The 20,480-nt window shown below is 41.2% G+C and overlaps 1 protein-coding gene across 2 annotated transcripts in view; it reads right to left on the reverse strand.

Moving 5' to 3' along the window:
- The window catches only part of wdr17 (WD repeat domain 17), a gene marked incomplete at both ends in the record, with an annotated part of 29,308 nt that overhangs the window by 3,627 nt on the left and 5,201 nt on the right, over nt 1–20,480 (reverse strand). For both annotated transcript variants that reach the window (XM_079160332.1, XM_079160331.1), the window contains 18 exons: nt 2,665–2,766; nt 2,888–2,990; nt 3,450–3,591; nt 3,727–3,838; nt 4,369–4,508; nt 4,700–4,799; nt 6,755–6,843; nt 7,060–7,192; nt 8,384–8,448; nt 8,812–8,967; nt 9,836–9,961; nt 11,181–11,311; nt 11,397–11,546; nt 16,795–16,881; nt 18,677–18,792; nt 19,527–19,691; nt 20,080–20,166; nt 20,264–20,346. In XM_079160332.1, coding sequence (XP_079016458.1) covers nt 2,665–2,766; nt 2,888–2,990; nt 3,450–3,591; nt 3,727–3,838; nt 4,369–4,508; nt 4,700–4,799; nt 6,755–6,843; nt 7,060–7,192; nt 8,384–8,448; nt 8,812–8,967; nt 9,836–9,961; nt 11,181–11,311; nt 11,397–11,546; nt 16,795–16,881; nt 18,677–18,792; nt 19,527–19,691; nt 20,080–20,166; nt 20,264–20,346 — 2,087 coding nt within the window. The remainder of the gene's footprint in view (nt 1–2,664; nt 2,767–2,887; nt 2,991–3,449; nt 3,592–3,726; nt 3,839–4,368; nt 4,509–4,699; nt 4,800–6,754; nt 6,844–7,059; nt 7,193–8,383; nt 8,449–8,811; nt 8,968–9,835; nt 9,962–11,180; nt 11,312–11,396; nt 11,547–16,794; nt 16,882–18,676; nt 18,793–19,526; nt 19,692–20,079; nt 20,167–20,263; nt 20,347–20,480) is intronic.

The following is a 20,480-nucleotide window of genomic DNA, read 5'->3' on the forward strand; positions in this document are numbered from 1 at the left end:
TTGTTCATCCAATTCAAACCTCCATCCATCCATCCATTTTCCTTTGCTTATCCGGGGTTGGGTCGCGGTGGCAGCAGGCCAAGCAGGCTGACCCAGACTTCCCTCTCGCCCGCAACATTTTCCAGCTCATACTGGGGGATCCCGAGGCATTCCCAGGCCAGCTGGGAGATATAATCCCTCCAGCGTGTTCTGGGTCTTCCCCGGGGTCTCCTCCCACTTGGACGTGCCCAGAAAACCTCCAATGGGAGGCGTCCAGGAGGCATCCTGATTAGATGCCCGAACCACCTCAGCTGACTCCTTTTGATGTGAAGGAGTAGCGGCTCGACTCCAAGTTCCCTCCTGATGTCCGAGCTCCTTACCCTATCTCTAAGGCTGAGCCCGGCCACCCTACGGAGGAAACTCATTTCGGCCGCTTTTACCCGCGACCTTGTCCTTTCGGTCATGACCCAGAGTTCGTGACCATAGGTGAGGGTAGGAACGTAGACCGACCAGTAAATTGAGAGCTTTGCCTTCCGGCTCAGCTCTCTCTTCACCAAGACGGTCCGGTGCAGCGCCTGCTTTACTGCTGCAGCCGCACCGATCCGCCTGTCGATCTCCCGCTCCATCTTACCCTCACTCGTGAACAAGACCCCGAGATACTTGAACTCCTTCGCTTGAGGTAGGCACTCCGTCCCCACCTGGAGGGAGCAATCCACTGGTTTCCAGCAGAGCACCATGGCCTCGGATTTGGAGGTGCCAACTCTCATCCCCGCCGCTTCACACTCGGCTGAAAACCACCCCAGTGAATGCTGGAGGTCACGATCCAAGGAAGCCAATTCAAACCTGATTATGGTAATTAGCAAAGTAAAGAAATACTGAATACTACATCAGGTAAAAGTATCACTGCAAAACATAGCGCGCATTATTTCTGTATACCCCAGTACTTTTTTCAGTAAGAGCTCCTATGTTCCTAATCACTTCACTAAAATCTTACCATTTAAAACCCTTCCGCCCCTTTCGTCTCATGTTTGCCCAGGCGCACTGAGACTGTAGTAGCAGAAGTGTTTTAAACAGTTTTGGCAAAAATGCTAGTGTTTTGGAAGAACTGTTCAACTTGTGTGAGAGTTTGTAAACTGATGTTTTAATATAGTTAAGCTTTTGAATTTACTCATGTTCATCAATACTTTAGCTTCTTCTTTCACTGTGGAGGCATGCAAGAAAAATATAATTTTCTTCAAGAATTCAAGGTAACATGGGGTGAATTATTGATATACAGGTACAATCAGTGCTGGGCAGTGTGACCCAAAGTGTATATCATGGTATTTCGCAAAATTCTGACAAATTCTGGGTGTGCATGTACTTATTAATCAGGCACTTTCAGCACAGTGTTTTTGTAGTTTCGTTTAACGATTGCAGTCTAACAATTCAGATTCTCTATAGAGATCATGCAGACATTTGACTTACACATTTAGATTTACCTGGGTTCTGCGGTATGATATCTTTCCTTGTCTCTTCTCCCTGTGTCACGGTGTGGGTACATCTCACTGGAGTCAGGAAACGTATCAGAATACGCTTATCTGATTGGCTAAACTGGATCACGTGACGTGATCCAGTTTAGCCAATCAGACACGCATTGGTCGGTGTTTTTCCTGCACCACTGAACAAGTGCCGTAAATGCTGGAAAGGAGCGTGAATAACTCCGCTGCTTTAAGGCAAAGGCCCGCGACCCACTGAAAACGGGTCCGTGACTACCCACCAGTTGAGAATCTCTGGTCAGGTGACGAGCGTTGAACAGCTGTTTGTGTGGCGTGTCTTCCATCTCTTCCGGTTTCCTTCACCTACATTCCCCTGGGTCCTAAACCCCTCCAAGTACAGCTTCTTATCACCCTCTATGTACCAACGTACATTTATAACAAATACCACACATATTACACGTAATCAGTGTGTAATCATATGTGTCAAACTCTATCGGTGCATCTCCGGTCTGTCAATGTTCATCCTGCATCGCTGTTCTGTAATGTAACGTTTCTGTAATGTAGCGTTACTGGAGGACGGAGCCTCTCCCAGCTGCTCCCAGCTCCCAGACGGAGCTGTACCCAGCATGCAGTTCGGCGGTGAAATTTTATAAATGTACAATTATTAGTGTTAAAAATTGTTTATATGTCACAGACTGTTGTGTCTTTGTGCTTTGCTCTGTTAAAGAGCGTTAGTTGTGGTTTGTTAATTGTTATAAAATTATGACCAGGTATCCCTCTCAATACAGAAAACATATTTAGCGCCGATGTTCACAATCAAATCGTCGAACAAATTCTCTAGCTGCCTGGTGAAGATAGATAACATTTGTTCCGACTATGCACTGGTATGACGGTATGTGAATATTCATATCGTAGGGAAAATTGGTACTGGTGTACTGGTTAAGATGCCATGATGACTACTCTGCTCATCTCAGATAAACAGTATAATTATAGTCATCTGATTAGTCCTCCACCCTTAGAATAGATTAAAAAAAACTCTTTCAATTACCACTAACAAACCAGACAGATAAAATGTATGTGAATATTTTTTTACACCACACCTTTTTGGGACATGCAAAACCACAGAAACAACAGTATTTCGAAGGTTGAAGCCATATTAAACAAATAATTCTTAACACATATGCACACACAAACATAGTTATGTGTCTACCTGGTGTATTCGTAGAGTGCAGGCACGATGCTCAAGTACTGTCTTCTGATGGCCAGCAGACCTCCAATGTAACCACACAGGATCAACAGCTCACTGCGGGCTCTGCACACACACACACACACACACACACACACGATGATCAGGTCTAACAATGTATAGGAAGCAACAGCATTGGTGAAAGTAATTTAAATAATTATTAATACTAAGTAACAGATGCTCTTACCCAGTCAACTTGGCCTTGATGAGGCAGTCAGTTCTGATGTAACTCATCAGGTCCAGGATTGGCTGAACAATATCCACTGTCCAATCAGGTCGAGTCAGCTGTTCTGGTGAGCAGGAAATTCATAGATAGTTTAATTGATCTGTGCTTTATTAAGACAGAAATTTAGATTATTTTCTTCAGTTTGACACTGTCTGCTAAGCACAATTAAGTATTAATAAGTTATTGTTATGAATAACTTAATTGGATTTGTAGGGTCTTCATAGAGATTGGTTTGGAAACTGGTCATTCATACTTGTTACTGCACCAGCATGTGGGACAACCATGGAATGGCACAATTTATCTATGTATTCAGTATAATATTGATTGCTAACATTATTGGCAGAAAAATGTCAATCACACCAACTGATAGCATGTCAGAATCTAACTTTTACAACAATCAACATGTAAATATTGCTGTTTCATATTAAAGGTAATTTGTGCCATCATATTTAAAATGTGTAGATGTTATGATAGATGGGTAACACACAAACAAACAGACACACTGAAACTCAGTAGCTAATACCTTTAACATGATCTAGCCCTATCCGAAGGGCGTTCTCGGGTTCAGAGCTCAGCAGGTGGAATTTTACTGCTGAAAACAAATCTCCTTCACACATGGCTGCTTCTGCCAGGGCCTTACATTCCTCTAATGAAGGGAGACCGCACTTGAATAACAAACAACACATAATCGTAGTCACTATAACCATCACAATGTTAATATCATCAACATCAGACAGAAAGCATCCATTCCATTTCATTCAAAACATGTCTTAGATTTAACTCAATGATTGCCTACTTACACTTTCATGAAAGTGGTTGATTTCAGTGACACTTCCTGGGTAAAATGCACACAGCTTAGCCAATAGAATGTGGTTGTCAGGAATCATTCGCAGTAGGTCAGCTGAGAGCTCCCTAAATTAAAAAACGGTAGAGATAAAAGTTCTGCTTTGCATGGACTACACCTTAGAAGCAGTTATTGTAGGTATGTTGTTGGGCACTGCAGTATTATCAGCACAAGTGGAGCTCTCTAACTCTAGATCCCTGCTCATCTACAGTCACTGATAAATGTGAAGATGAAAGTTTGCTGTCACTGGGCTCCACCTATGCTCAAAGAACTAGGGTTTCAATGACTTTAAGACCAGGGACATGTGTCATGTCAAAAGTCTAACATATCCTGTAAATCGATCTTTTCAGTTGGCTTAACACCAAACCAAATAAGGTGAAATCAGTTAACTGGTTATGAGCAACATGGGGTTTGCAACATGAAAAGATCAAGATCAAATATACTTAGAATTGGGAAAAAGCTAATAAATACAACATTCTAAAGGCACAATTAGCAATAAGTAGCTAAACCCGGACCGGTGTTAATTTGGATTACTTTCAAAGTATACAGAAGAATAATATAGGTTAAACTAACTGGACATGCATGGATTGAGACGTACCATGTAGTTGTTGTCATGTATTTCCTGGCCAAGAGTTCAAGACAGTATGCAGTGCTCTGATTAGCTGCCTCTCCTAGGACAATACCCACACATGCTGCCAACTCCAGCTCATTACCTCGGATAAGACTCGACATGGCTAACTAAAAGCATAGAACAGACACATACAGTACATCCACATTTTTCAAATCAGATTTTTCATTATCATTAATGATCAGTAAATATGAAGGTGAGACATATGAAACTGCACGATATTCTTGCACAATTGGTATACAAACTAATGCAAATACACTGTGCATATCCCAATTAATTACATACAGACACTGGTGTGTACCTTGATATTGTCCACGGCTAGGTGGCAGCATGCTGCCAGGACAGAGCATCCGTCCTGAAAGTACCACTCAGCTAGTTCCTTACATACCTTATGGAGGAGACTGGACAGAAAAAGAGCAAATCTAGCCAGGGATTGTGATCAAAACACCTCATCTCAGAAATATACTAGGATTAATTTCAGGGAGCAATTCAATCAACCTACAATTTACAAGCCAGGATGCTACGGTTATTTTGTATTCTGCAAGAGTCTGAGTGAAGAAGTAGTTTCTAGATATGATGCTCTTTTTAGATACTATAATCGGTAGATCCGTTTCTCCACATGACTTTTCATTCAGATTGCCGGGGAGCAATAAGGGGTTCCGTATCTCGCTCAAGGACACTTTGACAGGCGGATCTTTGTGGTTAAACGTTTGGAGCCACAGTCACCAAACCTATTCTCAAGCTTCAGATAGCTTATGGAGATTACCCTATTTAACATATATCCATTATGTCTTATGATTGTACTTGTATATTAAGTGTTTGTGAATAAACTGAGCTGAATTTTGATACATTTTCCACTGTGAAACCTGATCACAATTGGAATCCATTGGAAGTGACATGAATCCAAGCTGATTACTGGTTGGATAATATTGAATTGATAGAACTGCTCAACAGAATTTTTGTTTGTCCTGCTTAAAAGGGAAAATTTGCCCCTTATATCTTGCAATCGAAGTTAGGGATATAGTGTGCGAAACACCTGCAGTTCTTGCCAGTGTTCTCTCTGGGGCGCAGCAGCAAAATCTGTTATTCCTCCGGCATCCAGCGCCATCATTTGACTTGACAGTGACGTCGTTGGTGGTAGGAAGGACTACAGGCCGTCTCAGCTTAGATTTCTCTGCATAGCCAGGGAGCGCGTTCTGGATGCCACTCAAAAAACAAACTTCCTCATTCTCTTCACTTGGGTTGCCAACTCGTTATGTTTCCAACTGCTAAAATGGCATCCCAAATTATGAGTGCAGAGGAGATAAGTACACATTTTACATTGTTTTGGCTGACTCGGATATTCAGTCGGCCAGAGCATATGGCCAAAGAAATGCAGAGGAGAGAGGCCATGGCTGCAGCGGGGAGAATATGGCCAACCCGTTGGAACCTAAGCTGCTGAGAGCAAACACAGACTGCTGTGCTTTGAATGTCAACTTGGGCAGCTTTTGTTGGATGCTGTTGCCAATACCGAACCTGAGAGTGTGTGCGTTACTATGCATGAAAGTTATCATCCTCACTTGGATAGAGCTGTGCTTGAGACCTGATCCCGACCAGCAGGGTCGAGAGGACAGGTAACCATTGAGTAGTTTCCCCCCCCCCCCCCCCCCAATGCTATTGTGAGCTATTTTGTTGCGTCACCGCTCAGTGAAATGCTGATGGATTGTAGGTTAACTTTTATTGTTAAAGGAAAAAGCATAAGGAGCAAAGCAGTAAAGCGCAAACAATCTGGAAAAGTTGTTGCCATCTTAGTTCACGCTGGTTCGGACTATGAAATCTCATGTTTTTATGTAATTATCTGCATATGATAGGCGCAACTCGACTAGACTATGAACCGAGGAGAACTCAGCTTTCTTTTTCAATATAGCACACACTAAGAGATTTATTGTTTCAATGGACTACATTTACCATCAACACTGATTAGACATCCATATAAAAGGTGGTTAATGCTGCAATGTTTTTCCATGCTTGTCAAAGCAAACCCCTAATGATTTTGTTTATCAAAAGGGTCATATTTAAAGACTATCGCTATCCCAGTTCCAGTGTGTCTTCAGACATTTAATCACCTTGTTGGATGCTAAACTACTCAGACGTCTGCCTGATGTAAACTGTAGTAAACTGTTCTCACACTAACGTTAGCCAATAGTGCCAAGTGTCATTAATTTGACAAAGACACTGAATATCAACACAGTATGTAAGCTAAGATCAGCCTTAGTCCAAACGTATTTGTGCTGCCCACTTATGTTAAATGTTAGTTTCAAGTTAAATTAAAATGACACACCAAATAATGTTATCATTGTGTGCGTGTTTGCTTTACCTCTGGTATTGTAGTCTGTTATCCACATCATTAGTCGTGTGGTTAACTGGGGAGCTTTGAGGTGCACGAATGTTCCCTTCACATGCTCCCTAAAAATAAAGAACATTTTTAATCATCTTTTATCAGTTCTTGTCAATATTTTCAGAGGCATCAAAATGACTGTTCAAGTATTTCCTCACCTCTCTGTCTTTGTCACCCGTTACTTATTTATCCGCCCCACCTGTAACCATTTACTCAAGATCTACCATTCATCATCTAGCCCTAAAGAAAACTACCATTTCCTGTCATCCCCTCCCTTTGAGTACCTGTGCTATTATTAAGGCCTCTAGCAGTTGTCCACGGCCAGTGAAGAAAGTTACAAGTTTTTTTATGTCTCCTGTGGCGATGCAGTATGGGATAGCATCATCATTATCCTCAGCCATCAGCTGGTCAGCTCTCCTGTGACATGAGCATATTAAAATGACATACTGTATATAAATAACATAAGCAAAGTGCAACACATTTTGTTTGTATTTATATTAAAATTGGTCAAATTAAGATGACAAAATGAATAATCCCAGTTAAAATCAAGCTGCAAGAATGTAATAATATGTGACAAAATCAATAACATCAACTTGTTTGCTGAAAGGAAAAGTTCTGGTGTTTTGAAGTGGGGTTGTATGAGGTACTTATCCTGTCATATCCTGTCACTCTATCTCTCACTCACCTCATCAGCTCATTCAGTGCACCTGTTAGTCACACCCACCTCATCAGCTCATCACTCTCACCTGCTCACTCTGATGCACCTACTATTTAGACCCCAGTCTCACACACTCTCACTGCCAGATCGTTCTCCGCAGCTATGCCAGACCTTCCAGCGTTCACCCTCTCACTGATTTCCCGTTGCCTAACTGAAAATGAAAACTTATCTATGCCATCCTCAAAGCCACAAGACTCCATTTGTAACAACAGTTTAGATGAGTTTCATTTTCAGTTATATTCTCCATCGGAAAATAATCTTTCTTTTAGGTGGCTATAATACATTTTGCTGCTGGCCCCATATACACGAGCACATTGCTTAGCTTCCGTGCTGGTACCCCTGTCTGTTTCTCCAAGCTGGGGGTGTGCCAACCGCAGTCTACTGTAGGTAATACACTGACTATCTATAAGTAGCTCATACAACCCCACTTCAAACATCCAAACTATCCCTTTAACAAACACTCCTGAGACAAAGAGTTGTTCATGTGGACAGCGCATTGGTCTCTGAAACTGTTGTACACCATTTGCAATACACATTCTGTGTTGTCTTTACTTTTACATTTATTAATATATTATCATTCATTATCTAAATTGTTTTAAGGGCCTTTTCCTGATCTGCTGTAGCTGCTTTTTCTGCTCAAGCAAGAAAGAATTGCATTGGATTGCATTGTTATAGAACAGTGTTGCTCTTATATTGGCCACATCGGTTCATCTGCATTAGTAATGTGGCATTACGTCATACACTGAGACAGTACCACAACTTTTGGAGCAAACATTTTTAACAATCATCCTGGCAGCTCACACTGAAAAACACTTCCACTGGGACATTGTTGTTCTTCCCTTTCGTTGTTTAGTGGAAAAGCTGAAACAATAAAGTTCAACATGGATTACCTCTGCATGAGTTTCTTCCAATACTTCATGGAGACTCCTGGTGCCACAGATAATGCTTTCTCCCACTGGAAGAGAGATAAATTAACTTCTTTCACCTACAGTTTCCACTTGCAGGTTCTTCCAAAGCATTTGATGATGGCAGAGACAAACTGCAGGTACAGATATCAGTAACAGCTGGAAAACTTTGCTTGGGTGAGGGTTTTTGCTTTTAGTCCAACAAACTTGAATTTGCATTTGACATGGTATAAAAAGAGACTAACCAGTGATTAAAGAACATGTTGTTGAATATCAAAGTGGTTGAAGTCCTGAACAGGATCAGTGCCAACACAACTAACTTATGGAGTCTCACTAGTGTCTGGCTTTCTTGAGAGAGAAATTACTACACAGATACTCACACCTGCATGCACACACACACACTCACTCCATACCTGTCCCAGCTCCACCATTAATTCACAGTATCGTTGAATCTGTCCCAGTCTCAGATGGATGTCTGCTGCTTCTATTAGCCTCTCCTCTTTACTGGGAGCTCCAATACCTCCTCCAAATTTAGACATCTTGACTATAGTGAGCTCCTGGGCTTCAGACTGAGAAAAATAGAATGAATGGAAGAGAAACAAAAGTGACATAAAATACACGTTTGGGATCCAAATACCTGCTTTTTAAAACATCTTAAATGGACTGCTGTTGAATAGAACAGAAGAAAATGAAAACTAGAGACCATCTTTTGACGGGATCACACCAGCCGCAATGCCAAACGGGCCAAGGGAGTACAGTGAGGGGGGCCCCACTTCCTACCCCACTACTTCTGGCACACACACCCATCTTCAAACTGCCTTCATTGTGATCTCCACTACACACCTGTAAAGTTGCATGTGCCAAAGCACACTGTATATAATCCATCGGGCTTAATCATGTTTATCCAGAAAGTCTGCCACGCTTATCCTCTCTGGGTTTTTGAACACATGATGACCTTTCTGTCTCTTCCCAGTCTACTGCCAGTTGATGAAAAATTTCAAACCATCAGGAAAATAATTAGTTAAAGTGTGGACAGATGAAGCTACAGCACTTCTACAGGACTGTTTAGAGTGCAGACTGGTACATGTTAAGAGATGCTGCCACCCAGGAAAACCACATCATTCTTGAGGAATATAAATCTACAATGACATCATACATTAGCAAATGTATTCATGATGTGGTGATCACAAATACGAAGAAAATCATTCCCCAACCAGAACACCTGGATGTAGCGGTGATGGCACTATCCAAAGCCCCAAAAGCTGCCTTTCACTCAGGTGACAAGGAAGCATACAGTATTGCCAGAGCAAAACTGAAAGCTGGCATCAAGGAGATCTGGTTAAGCTGTGACATTTGGGCAAAAAAACACTGTTGTAGAATAGCAATAAACAAACCTTGTAGCCTTGAACAGTGACTCAGGGAATCAGAGCTACTCACCGTTTTAAACTTGAGCAGGTGTTTCATGTGCATCACTCCCTTGCTGTAGCTGGCTGGTAGCAGTGAGTCATCCTGGCCGTTAATTACTGACACCAAGTCCCACAGATTGCTACTGCCTCCTGGAGGCTAGAAAAGGGGTACGCACAAATATGTTCAGAAACACACACAGAAGCACACTCAAACAAAGGAAACAAGTAATATATAATAACAATAAACTATGTTCAATGCAGTTGTTTACATGTTGAAACATTTTCTGGTAGTATTGTAATGTACTATGTAACAAAATATGTGTCTGCATCTTTACTGTTCAAATTAAAACTAGAGAAAATTCTCAACATCTGCTTGTTTTTAAGTGTATATCTCTTCAATTACTTCAAATCTCAACATAAATGAAAGGTCAACTTCTTCTTCTATGTTCTTTTAGTAAAGAGAAGCATTTTCATCAGCGTTTTTTTGAAATTCAGAGTAAATACTGGATAAAGGGAGAAGGGTGCCTGCCTTTGTTGACTCACCTTCGAAATTGTATTAAAACAATGTGTCCAATTGTATTCAATGTCAAACAGTTCAAATGAGCCTCATGCATGATCAACAAAGATACACTTATGGTTCAAACTTGACTGTAGGCAATGTATTACATGTCAGTTACAATGTCAGTCACCTCTGAATGTTACATAAAGACAGTTTGTTCTTAGCTATGAAAGCTTCTTACATGTAAACAGCTGCTCATCACTATTACATCAAATACAAGTAACCTTTTATAAGCTTTTGTTAATATAACTAATCTTCTATCGCTTGGAAATTACATCACTTTTATCTTGTGAGGGAAGGCCTGAAATTGCAAATTGAGGCCAAAAGAGGGAGACAAAATCAAAGCCAAAGCTATCGAGGTTTGAGGGACTTAACTTTGGGTGCCAATTATGCTTCCTCATTTCCTCACGATCATGCAGCCTCCCGCCCATTAATCAACCAAATAGTCCAAAATATATAGTGTGCCAGCAACAGAGAGAACCTTAATGATACAGACTGGCAAGCTGGATATTCAATGTATAAACTGATTTTTAGATTTCCAGTTCAAGGTAATGTAAAATATGCAATATCAGCTGGGCTTTTTTCATGATAACAAAGTCCCCCGTAGTGAACTCATGTTTAGCAGCAAAAATCTGAGGCAATCAATGAGGATCAATTCCCAGCTGTATTGAAAGCTGTGAGATGAACTGCTAAAAATGCAGACACAGATTGCATCAGAGCGTGGAGACAACTGTGAAAGATTACTGTCTATAGACATTGTGAAGGTATCACACTGATATCATCCCCAGTCATAAATAAGCATTCACAATGTAGGTACCGAAAAGCATTCAGAGAACCAGCGGAGTTTCTTGACTCTGATGTCAGAGCTCAGTTTATCCAGCTCCTGCTTGATGTCTCGAGACACTTTACCACAGAGCAGCGGTGGAGAGCCGGGGACCATAGCTGTGTCTGCAGACATACACAACCAGCATGGTTAAATGAGGTATAAGACGAGAACACCACCAAAAAGAAGTAAGCAGGATCCTGTTCTTACCTGTGTTTCCTATTATCTTTTCCCAAGGCTGGTTGGTGAGGATGTTCAGCAGCAGTGGAGAGATGAGGGGTGTGAGAGACCAAAGCCTCACTGTACTGTCTCTGCTACAGCTGGCCATGGTGAATGGACGACTCTGATGACATGTTAAACCTACAGACACACACACAGTTTGGCAAATGCATGTCATAACAGAAATAGTGGGGTAGTATTGCAGTAGTTGAGAGTTGCGGTTCAAAACTCTATGTTAGCAATCATGTAATACCAAAATTCAGCAAAGTAACTGAAGTTCTACAAAATCCCAATAACCATCGTGGAAGGCTTTGAAAAGGAAGATCAGCCAGTTCCTGTGCATGTGGCTGGACCTACCGCGGAGCCAAAGCAGCATCACCTTTAATGGGCACCTATCTGCAGCTTCCTTTTAACTGTCCGAGAGAGGAGTTCAAGGTCACCCAAACCAGAGAAATCCTGCTCTAACAAGATTCTGCTGATACCAAAATCTCATCAGCAGGCATCAAGGTCAGAACGGGAAGGAAATGACGCGTGTCGGAGGCAGTTGAGCGGGTCAAGACTGGGCATAGCATCTTGATGGGAACTGTGGCAACTGGTTGGGCCAGACTCAGTAGAAATGCAAGATCTTGCTGCGATAAAGACTTGAGAAAGAAGAGACAAAAGCTAATCCAGAAGGAGGTTCTTGCAGAGGTGAAGGAAGCTCGTGAAAGAACAATGGCGGTAAGTGCAAGCAGGGGGCCTGGACCCAGTGGGAGCATACAACTGGCTGAGAGATGACCTGGGCAGAACTCTGGTAGGCGAAACCATACCGATTCAAGTTCTTGCTCCAGTCAGTGAATTGACTTGAATTGAATTAGACGTGTGCTCAGAAAAACAATACACAACATTACCAACACTTTATATCTTTGCATTTATATTTCCCTCGAGTGTACGTCTCCTCCAATAAGTTTGGTCACAAAGTTAATACAAATAACGACATACATTGTTAACCGAGCACAATCAATAACTGTTTACTTCCCCCACCAATCAAAAAAACCTGAGATTACTGGCATCAACTAAACAGGCTGAGGCCAGCCCAGGCGTCTACCAAAAAAAAGATTTTGGTCACAAAACTTTCGATTATATTGGTCTTTGTTTTTAGACGAATGCAACGTACCAGACACTTTTTATCAGAAAAGGTTTCGTCCGAGCATTCATGATCCACGTGGTGCAGTAGAAGCCATAACTACAACAACATCTCCGGGCATGAAATGTATTTGTCCCTTTGTCCATCTTTGTCGTTCTTGCAATAACGGTAGATACTCATGAACCCATCTTTTCAAGTAGAGATCGGCAATCATTCAGCATTGCTTCAGCTTAACAAAGAACAGTTTGAAACCCTTCATCGTCCAAACTTCCAATCTTTCTGATCATCCGTATGATGTGCTCCCAAAGTCCGAAGACTGTTCAATGTGGTTATATTTTAAAGAAGCTAAGGCTTCTCTAAGCTCTCTTTCTGCTCCCACAAAGTTGGTACCGTTGTCCTCTCCACCAGATAAATCTTCGCAAAGCGTTGATATGTGAGTTTATATCAAGAGAGTAAGCAACTTCCAGGTGCACAGCCCTATACTTGCAATGCAAGTGAAGATTACCCCATAATGTTTCATGACGTTACATCCTCTTTTCACTTAAACTGGACCAAAATAATCCACATCAACATTAGGAATGGAGGGAGATCAGAGACAATTTTCTTCACCCGTCTTTCCTCTGTTACGCCTGCAAAATCTGCAATTTGCTATGATTTTCCTTACTGCAGCAATGGCGTTTGTGATCCAGTATTTTTTCCTTACAGTGGAAAATAAAATGATTACTCCCGCCATGGCCCAGCTTTTCATGAAAATGACGGAGAATAAGATTTGAGACATGCTTGTCTTTCAGGGGATGTTTTATATTCTCTGGCAATTTTCCTTTATTCAGTTGTCTTCCAACTCTCAGAAGCATTTCTTCTACAATCAAATCCAGTTTGTAGATGGTGCTAGGCTTTTGTACTTATGGTTTGCTAGATGTTAATGCAGCAATTTTATTGTGGAATCTCTAAATCTAAAACATCTGTCTCGATGCACAGTTGCAGACCTAAAGCCCTCTCCATTGGCAGCTTATCTCTCTCCAGATCCAGCTCGTGCAGATTCTTTGATTTGTATTCTTCTTGAATGCTTTGAAGCACTTACCGACTATTATTAATCCATTTTGTGAGATTGAAACCTCCTCTTTTACAAACAGCTAAGAGGTTCCTAACTATGCTGACAGCATCCCCTTCAGAGGGCAGGCTCTTTAAAAGGTCATCCATGTAGAAGTTTCTGTTAACTGTGTCAATCACTTCTGCAGGAAAGCTGGTTTGGTTATCCACATCAGTCTTCCTAAGAGCAAGGCATGCACAGCTGGGTGAAGATAATGCCCCAAATAAATGGACAGTCATGCAGCTCCACCAGATCCTGCTTTAGGTTACCTTCAGGCCACCACAAGAACCTTAAGAAGTCCAAATGCCACCTTGACTTGGACCGCATAAGGACTCCCACCAGCTGGTCAGATTAGTGCCTTGCAGAAGTTGACTGTTGAGCGAGACCCCTTTGAACTATTCTCCACACTTAAACACAACACTTCAAGTTCCTTGGATGATACACTCCACGGCAAGGTATATACCATACCCTTCCTTCACGGGGTTCCAACTGATGTGGCACTTGTTCTGCATGGCAATTTCTACAAACTTCTTTTCATCTCTTCTTGCTCTTTAGAGGTTGTCTCATTAAAGTTGTCTCATTAAACATCTGCCAGTCCCTCCTCACGCATTCTCACTCATTATTTCCTTGCTGTTATTGTTTGGGGCTGTTGATCATGATATCAGCTGTCTAGATCAGCTGGTCTCTTCTATCCAATAGCATAACGAAACTATTACATCGTTGGCCTATCATCTTGCTGCTGTCTCTCTTAAATATTACTGTCTCTCTACCTTCAGTACATTCATGCTGCTGTTACGCATATCCCCAACTCCCCATCTCCGCCCAATCTTCATCAGATTCATCAGCTTCATCAACTCATCATTCTATCAGCTTCATCAGCCACCATCACCACCAGCGTCTAGACTCCACGAGGGGATTCATCTTGCTGCTGCTCTCCCCGTAGAGTCAAAGCGCCAAAGATTCTGAAGACTTTATCATCATATATCATCTGTTTATAATAAAGAATTATCTTTTCTTTATCTGACTTGTCTCTCCTGATTGAAATCTCGTTTTGTCGTTGCAGTTCTCCTGATGTGTGATGATTGTCATGGCAATGTAGAGAGCTTTGAACGACTACTGGTTTTCTTTGATGCTCCAGAGGATTCAAAGTTGACTTATTGTTTTTGAGATGTAGCATCATCCTGCTTAATATTATGAGATGCATCCTTGAAGTTCTGGTGATCAAATGCAACTGCAACTGCTCTAGCCCCTAATGAAGGACATTGATTGAAGAGACGTGCTGCCGTGAGGACTGCTCATACTGAGCCTCATATTTTTTGCCATGTGGATTGAGAGATGTTGGATGTTGTCTTTAATGGCCTCTTTCCTCACATAAGACTCCATTCCATCGGATTGTCCATCTGAATTACTTTTGCTGTCATAGGTCTGTAGTACTGCTACCCTAGCAGTGGAGGCTGCTATTTCGGTGCTCAAGTTGCTCCTTTTCCGAACTTAAGAGATCTGCCCGTTCCTCCATAGCGTGTTTCTTTATTAAAGCAACAGCACGAGCCATGAGTGTGGCCTGTCTGCCTCTGCTTTAATGCGTGTAGATGAAGTAGAAGATGTATTGCTTTTGGAGCTTTTATGACCTTTACTGGAGGTGTTTGATTTAACATTTAAAATGCTGTCATGAGGTTGAGTAAGGCTTCTCTATCACAGTAATCTGCAATAGGGCAACTTTTGAGTTTTAGACAATGACCTATCAGCAATAAAATCAATAACATTCAACATTTTTGCTTTGTACCACAGTTTGTTTTTCTGCTTCATCTTTTGGTAGAGTCAAATGATTGGTTTCGCTTCATCACACCATGAACTTGTAAAATGTACATTTCCCCTTATTTACGGTCCGTGTATTAAATATAATTTGTTTAATTGAATCTTTCTCTCTTTTTGTAAATTGCCTATTTATTCCATCAATGCTTTAGGTGTTCATTAACAGTGCCCAACTCTGGTTCTTTCACACCCCATCAAGTCCAGTCTCACTAACTGCCTGCTTATGATCAGCAAGAGAATGCTGAAGTTGCGTGTTTTCCTGTTCCATTTTTATAGTAAGTCAGTGACCTACTTAAGTCCATTTAACATCAGTCTTTACACCGGCGAAACAACACATTGTTTACAAACAGCTGCAAGCAATGCATTAGATTTATAACACAAATTAATGTGTGCACACACATTAACAACGGCCATTCATATTTTAGTCAGCGCTGAACATACCCGCAACGATGGCCGGCATAGACGGTCTGACGTCCCGATACCTGATGTCCCGGTAACACTCCAGTAGCTCCGGTGTAGTAGACTATTGATGTCCAATACGTTTGGTTCCAAAGTTAAAACAAATAATGCCACATGATGTTAACTGAGCACAGTCCAAAACTGTTTCCTTCCCCATTTACCAACACCTGCGATTACTGGCATCAACTAAATAGGCTGAGGCCAGCCTAGGCCTGTACCAAAATCACCAACTAGTGCTTGAAATCCATATTACTCATCAAATACACAAATCAAATACATCTACAATCGCCTTTGTTTGAGCAGGGTGTACCCAAGATGGTCTGCTCCCAACAGCAAGAGGCTGGCAGTTCCTGGTCAACCTAGGGAGGCAACTGAGGTTCACTGATATTATTGCAGCTACCACATGTTGGCAACAGAGTAAGAGGTTTTGCTAGAGCAAACTATCCCCTCGGCAGATTGGATGGAGGATGGGCAAGAAAGGAAGAGAGCCAAGTATGCAGACCTGGTAGCTGAATGTTGGTGGAATGGTGGAAGGCCTGCTGTGAGACAGTTGAATTGGGCTGCAGGGGCCAGTCTCTACATCGGCCCTGGGACTATTGGCGAATAAGATGAGCCATCAGGAACGTATTGGAAGCCCCTGAAAAGGCTTCTCATTGGCTCTTGTTTAAGAAGAGTGACATTTGGCATAATGTGCTACCTGAACACAAGTCAGGGCTTGATCACCCCCGGCTGGGTCACCCAGGTAAGGGTGTCTGATGTCAAGACCCGAAACACCTGAATAAATCGAGTCCATCGCTGACGATGTATCCAGGTTGCAGCACAAGGTGTATTAAATAACCCATCATGTATCAGCTGGATTAGAAGTCTAGCAGGTTGTTCTGTTTCAGGTTGTTCTGTCTTACCATAGACATCAGCTCCGTGGTCGTAGACTGCATCTAGACATGTGCCATCTCTTGTGTCCCACACTCTGATTGTATAATCCCAAGAACCTACAAAATAATACAACATTTTAGAATTTGAATTCAACAACCTCTGATAGCACAGTCCCATCACTATAAATACAATCCATTGTACATCGTACACATGTCAGTAAAACTGTCACTAATCTAAATGCAACACCACCAACTCTGTCATGCATCATTATGTTAAAAATGCAATTAGTAATATATCACTGGTTCTATACAGTAGATGGAAGGACTTGCAACAGTTGTATGCCAGTCGCTCATTTGTCAGCTAAATGGTTGCAGAGATTTTAAACAGGCAGAGTATAAAATCATGGAATGAGCTTTAGTGTCACGATTAGGCTTTGCCTCTGTGTTCTGTGTGTCTTTGTGTTTCTCCACTCTACCTGTCAGTCACTCCCTCAGCCTAATTCCCTTCACCTGCCTCTGATCAGTAATCAAGCACTTCCCCCTCATCAGCACAACTCTTCTCACCTGTTCTTCCCCCTACATAAACTCCTGCCCCTCAGTCACTCCTTGCCAGATCCTTGTAATATCTACCCGCCCGTTTGGCTTGTCCCGTTCCCGGGTTTCCCGGGTTTCCCGGGTTTCCCGGGTTTCCCGTCTGCCTTCCCTGTCTCATTCCTGCTGGATTTTCCCCCTCGTCTCTTGTCTGTTCTGTGGATCCCCTGCCGAGTTCTGTAAGTCTGCTGTTGGATTGTTGTTCATTAAATTACCTTCTTCACGCTACTCTGCCTGGTCTGCGTTTGAGTCCTCCATCATGCCCCGTGACATTTAGACTCTTAATAAATAGCAATACTTAATCCAGAGATTATATTTTATTTTCTGGATAGGTAAATTACCTTTGCTGTAGGTAACCTTAGCCATATCAGCAATTTATTGTTATAGTTGATGCAACATAGAAAATGTCAGCTGGGTATAGCATCACATTTAGCCACATTTTACAAACATCAAGACATTCTCTCATTGTGCCTTCTCTTGCCATCCATTTGTCAGTTTAAACAGGAAGGAAAGTTAGGAAACACAGAATAGTTTAAGTACCAAGTCAGTTGAATCATTTTGTATTCAGTAAGGGTCATGTTTTAGAAAGCAGGAGAAAACTCTAGTGAAAACTCTGAGTTAGTTAACCCTGAGATGAAGGAAACTTAGGGTATTCAGTGTCAGAAAGAGGGGTAACATAACCTCTGGATCATACCATAGTAACTGACTCTGTGAACCATCTCAGAAGCACAATATGAGCTATAAGCAACAGGTGATAAACCTGAAAATTGAATGCATAATTTGTTCAAAAACAGAGGATTGCAGAGGAGACATGTATTTGCTGTAGTTTCCTAGAGATCTTTCATATCAGTTGATAGCGACAAAAATCGTACCAAGAGGTTTCTTTACAGAAGAGCTTCTGGCTGACCTGTGTACAGCTCTCTGATTCAATTCCACAGAACCAGTTGTTACTCTAAATATAAACCTCAAACCCACCATCAGCCTTTCACTTTCTCTCCACTAACATTTTGTAAGGCAAAATGGTGACAACTGTTACTAAAGAACATAAAAGTACAATATATATTGTATATTATATATGTTATATGATTAAAATATATACATTGAACAGAATAGGTGGAAACATTGCCTTGGTACTTATGTTGATTTATTTTCTGTAGTTCTTAAATATCTGTTGGCCTGTTCGGACTACAGTGGACAGACACTGACAAGCAAGAACAAAAGTAGCTGAACAGTGGAGACAATTACAACACATTGATCACAAAACAGTTGGTGTAAAAGAAGGTAAGTGGAAAATCAAAAAAAGTACTTCTCGTGACGTTACCTGAAATAAGGAGGTACGGAACCTCTGTGTTCCACATCAAGCCTCTGACAGGAGCTGCATGACCACTCAACACATTGATACACGCATCCTGTGTGTAGTCCCATATACGAACAGTGCTGCACAGACAGACACACAGACAGGGGTTTCTCTTTTCATTAATTTCAAATGATGAGGTATATTCACATCAATGACTGCAGAGTTTGAGTTATAAATGATTGATCATTATTTTGTGTTTATCAACAGATAATACAAAAAATGCCTGTTGTATACGTTTAACATTACTGATACATCTGAAATAATTAAATAACTTGTTTGCTGTCTAAAGTTAGTCCCTGCAAAAGACAAGTCAATCGATTTAAAAATAAATGATAGTAATCGTGTGCTTTGGATTTTGGTGGTTGACACTTGTGAATCAGGGATTGGTAATGACATTATAATACACAATAAAAGATCTTTAAAAAACTCTTGACAAATAAAAATAAAAAGGGACAAATAATTGTTGGGCAAATGTTTTGAAACTGGTAAAAATGTGTTTCTACATGTCAACTCTACAAAACCTCTTTATAAAAATCGTTTAAGATTCCATTTCATTTAGAGTTTCAAAATGACACATACATGGCACATTTCATATATCAATACAATACATCAATACATACATGCTGTTAAGACACAATGTCCACATTTTATAATCCACACGTTTACTTGTATGCGTGATGTATATGTTATAATAATCTTATATGATTTCTTGTTCTTGTACCTTATCATTTGCAGTGAAACAGATTCCAAATTAAATGTCCAAAAAAAACCTATTAAATAGTGTTCATTTGCAGTAGCTATCTGTATCACTCACCCATCATCTGATCCAGAGCACAGTATTCCCTCTCTAAGTGGAGACCAGCGAACATGGAATACTTTAGCTAAGTGCCCAGTGAAAACCTTCAGAGGCTGATCGGAGCTGGTGGCCAGGTAGTACACACGAACATTTTTGTCCTCACAGCCTGTTGCTATCATATCCCTAAAGAGAGAGAAAGAGAGACAGGAAGATGTGTGGAAAACTACCAAATGTCACATTAGGGTTTATGTGCAAAAAGTTTAGACAGGATGGGAACTGGTCTGATTTTGCATTAAAAGTAATTGTGTGCAGTCCCACCTACACTCGTCTCCATTCTTTCTCACAGAGAAAAAGACAATTTTTACCAATTCCTCCTGTTTTTTGCCTCCACCTTTTTTATCTTTTTGTTATCCTGCTTTGTTTATCTAGTAGTATCCTGTAATTGTGTTTCAATATGTTGTTTCTGTTGAAAAGAAGTTTGAACTGTTTAAATAAGTGAAAGAAGTATCTGACTCTCCAATGCATATTGCCCTCCCCACTGAGAAAGATGGCTCATGGATTAAGGTCCTACTTGTTGTTCTGGCTCCAGTCACAACCAAACACAGCAGCTGGATGTTTGTACTTATGGAGGATTTTACCATCGATGGTCCGGATGATACTATAGTCAAAAAAACAACGTGTAAGACTTCTATGAAAGACAAATATTGTGCTTTATTATTGTCAGAATAGAGGTATCAGGGAAAATGAGGACTGACCAGAATCCATCTCCACTACAGGTAGCAATCCTCTTAGAATCCTTATGGCTCCATGATATACAGAATATACCGTTCTTACCATGCTGGAGGAAGACAGAGAGGTCGTCACTGCAGACACATCATACCATCCATCATTTTGAATAAGTTAGTCAGATGTTTCACTAAGGGGTATTTAGCAAGGATAGAGTAATCATTTATAAAAAGCAAATTTTCACTT

The sequence above is a fragment of the Pholis gunnellus genome (assembly GCF_910591455.1).
Source record: "Pholis gunnellus genome assembly, chromosome: 5".
Classification (NCBI taxonomy): Eukaryota; Metazoa; Chordata; class Actinopteri; order Perciformes; family Pholidae; genus Pholis; species Pholis gunnellus.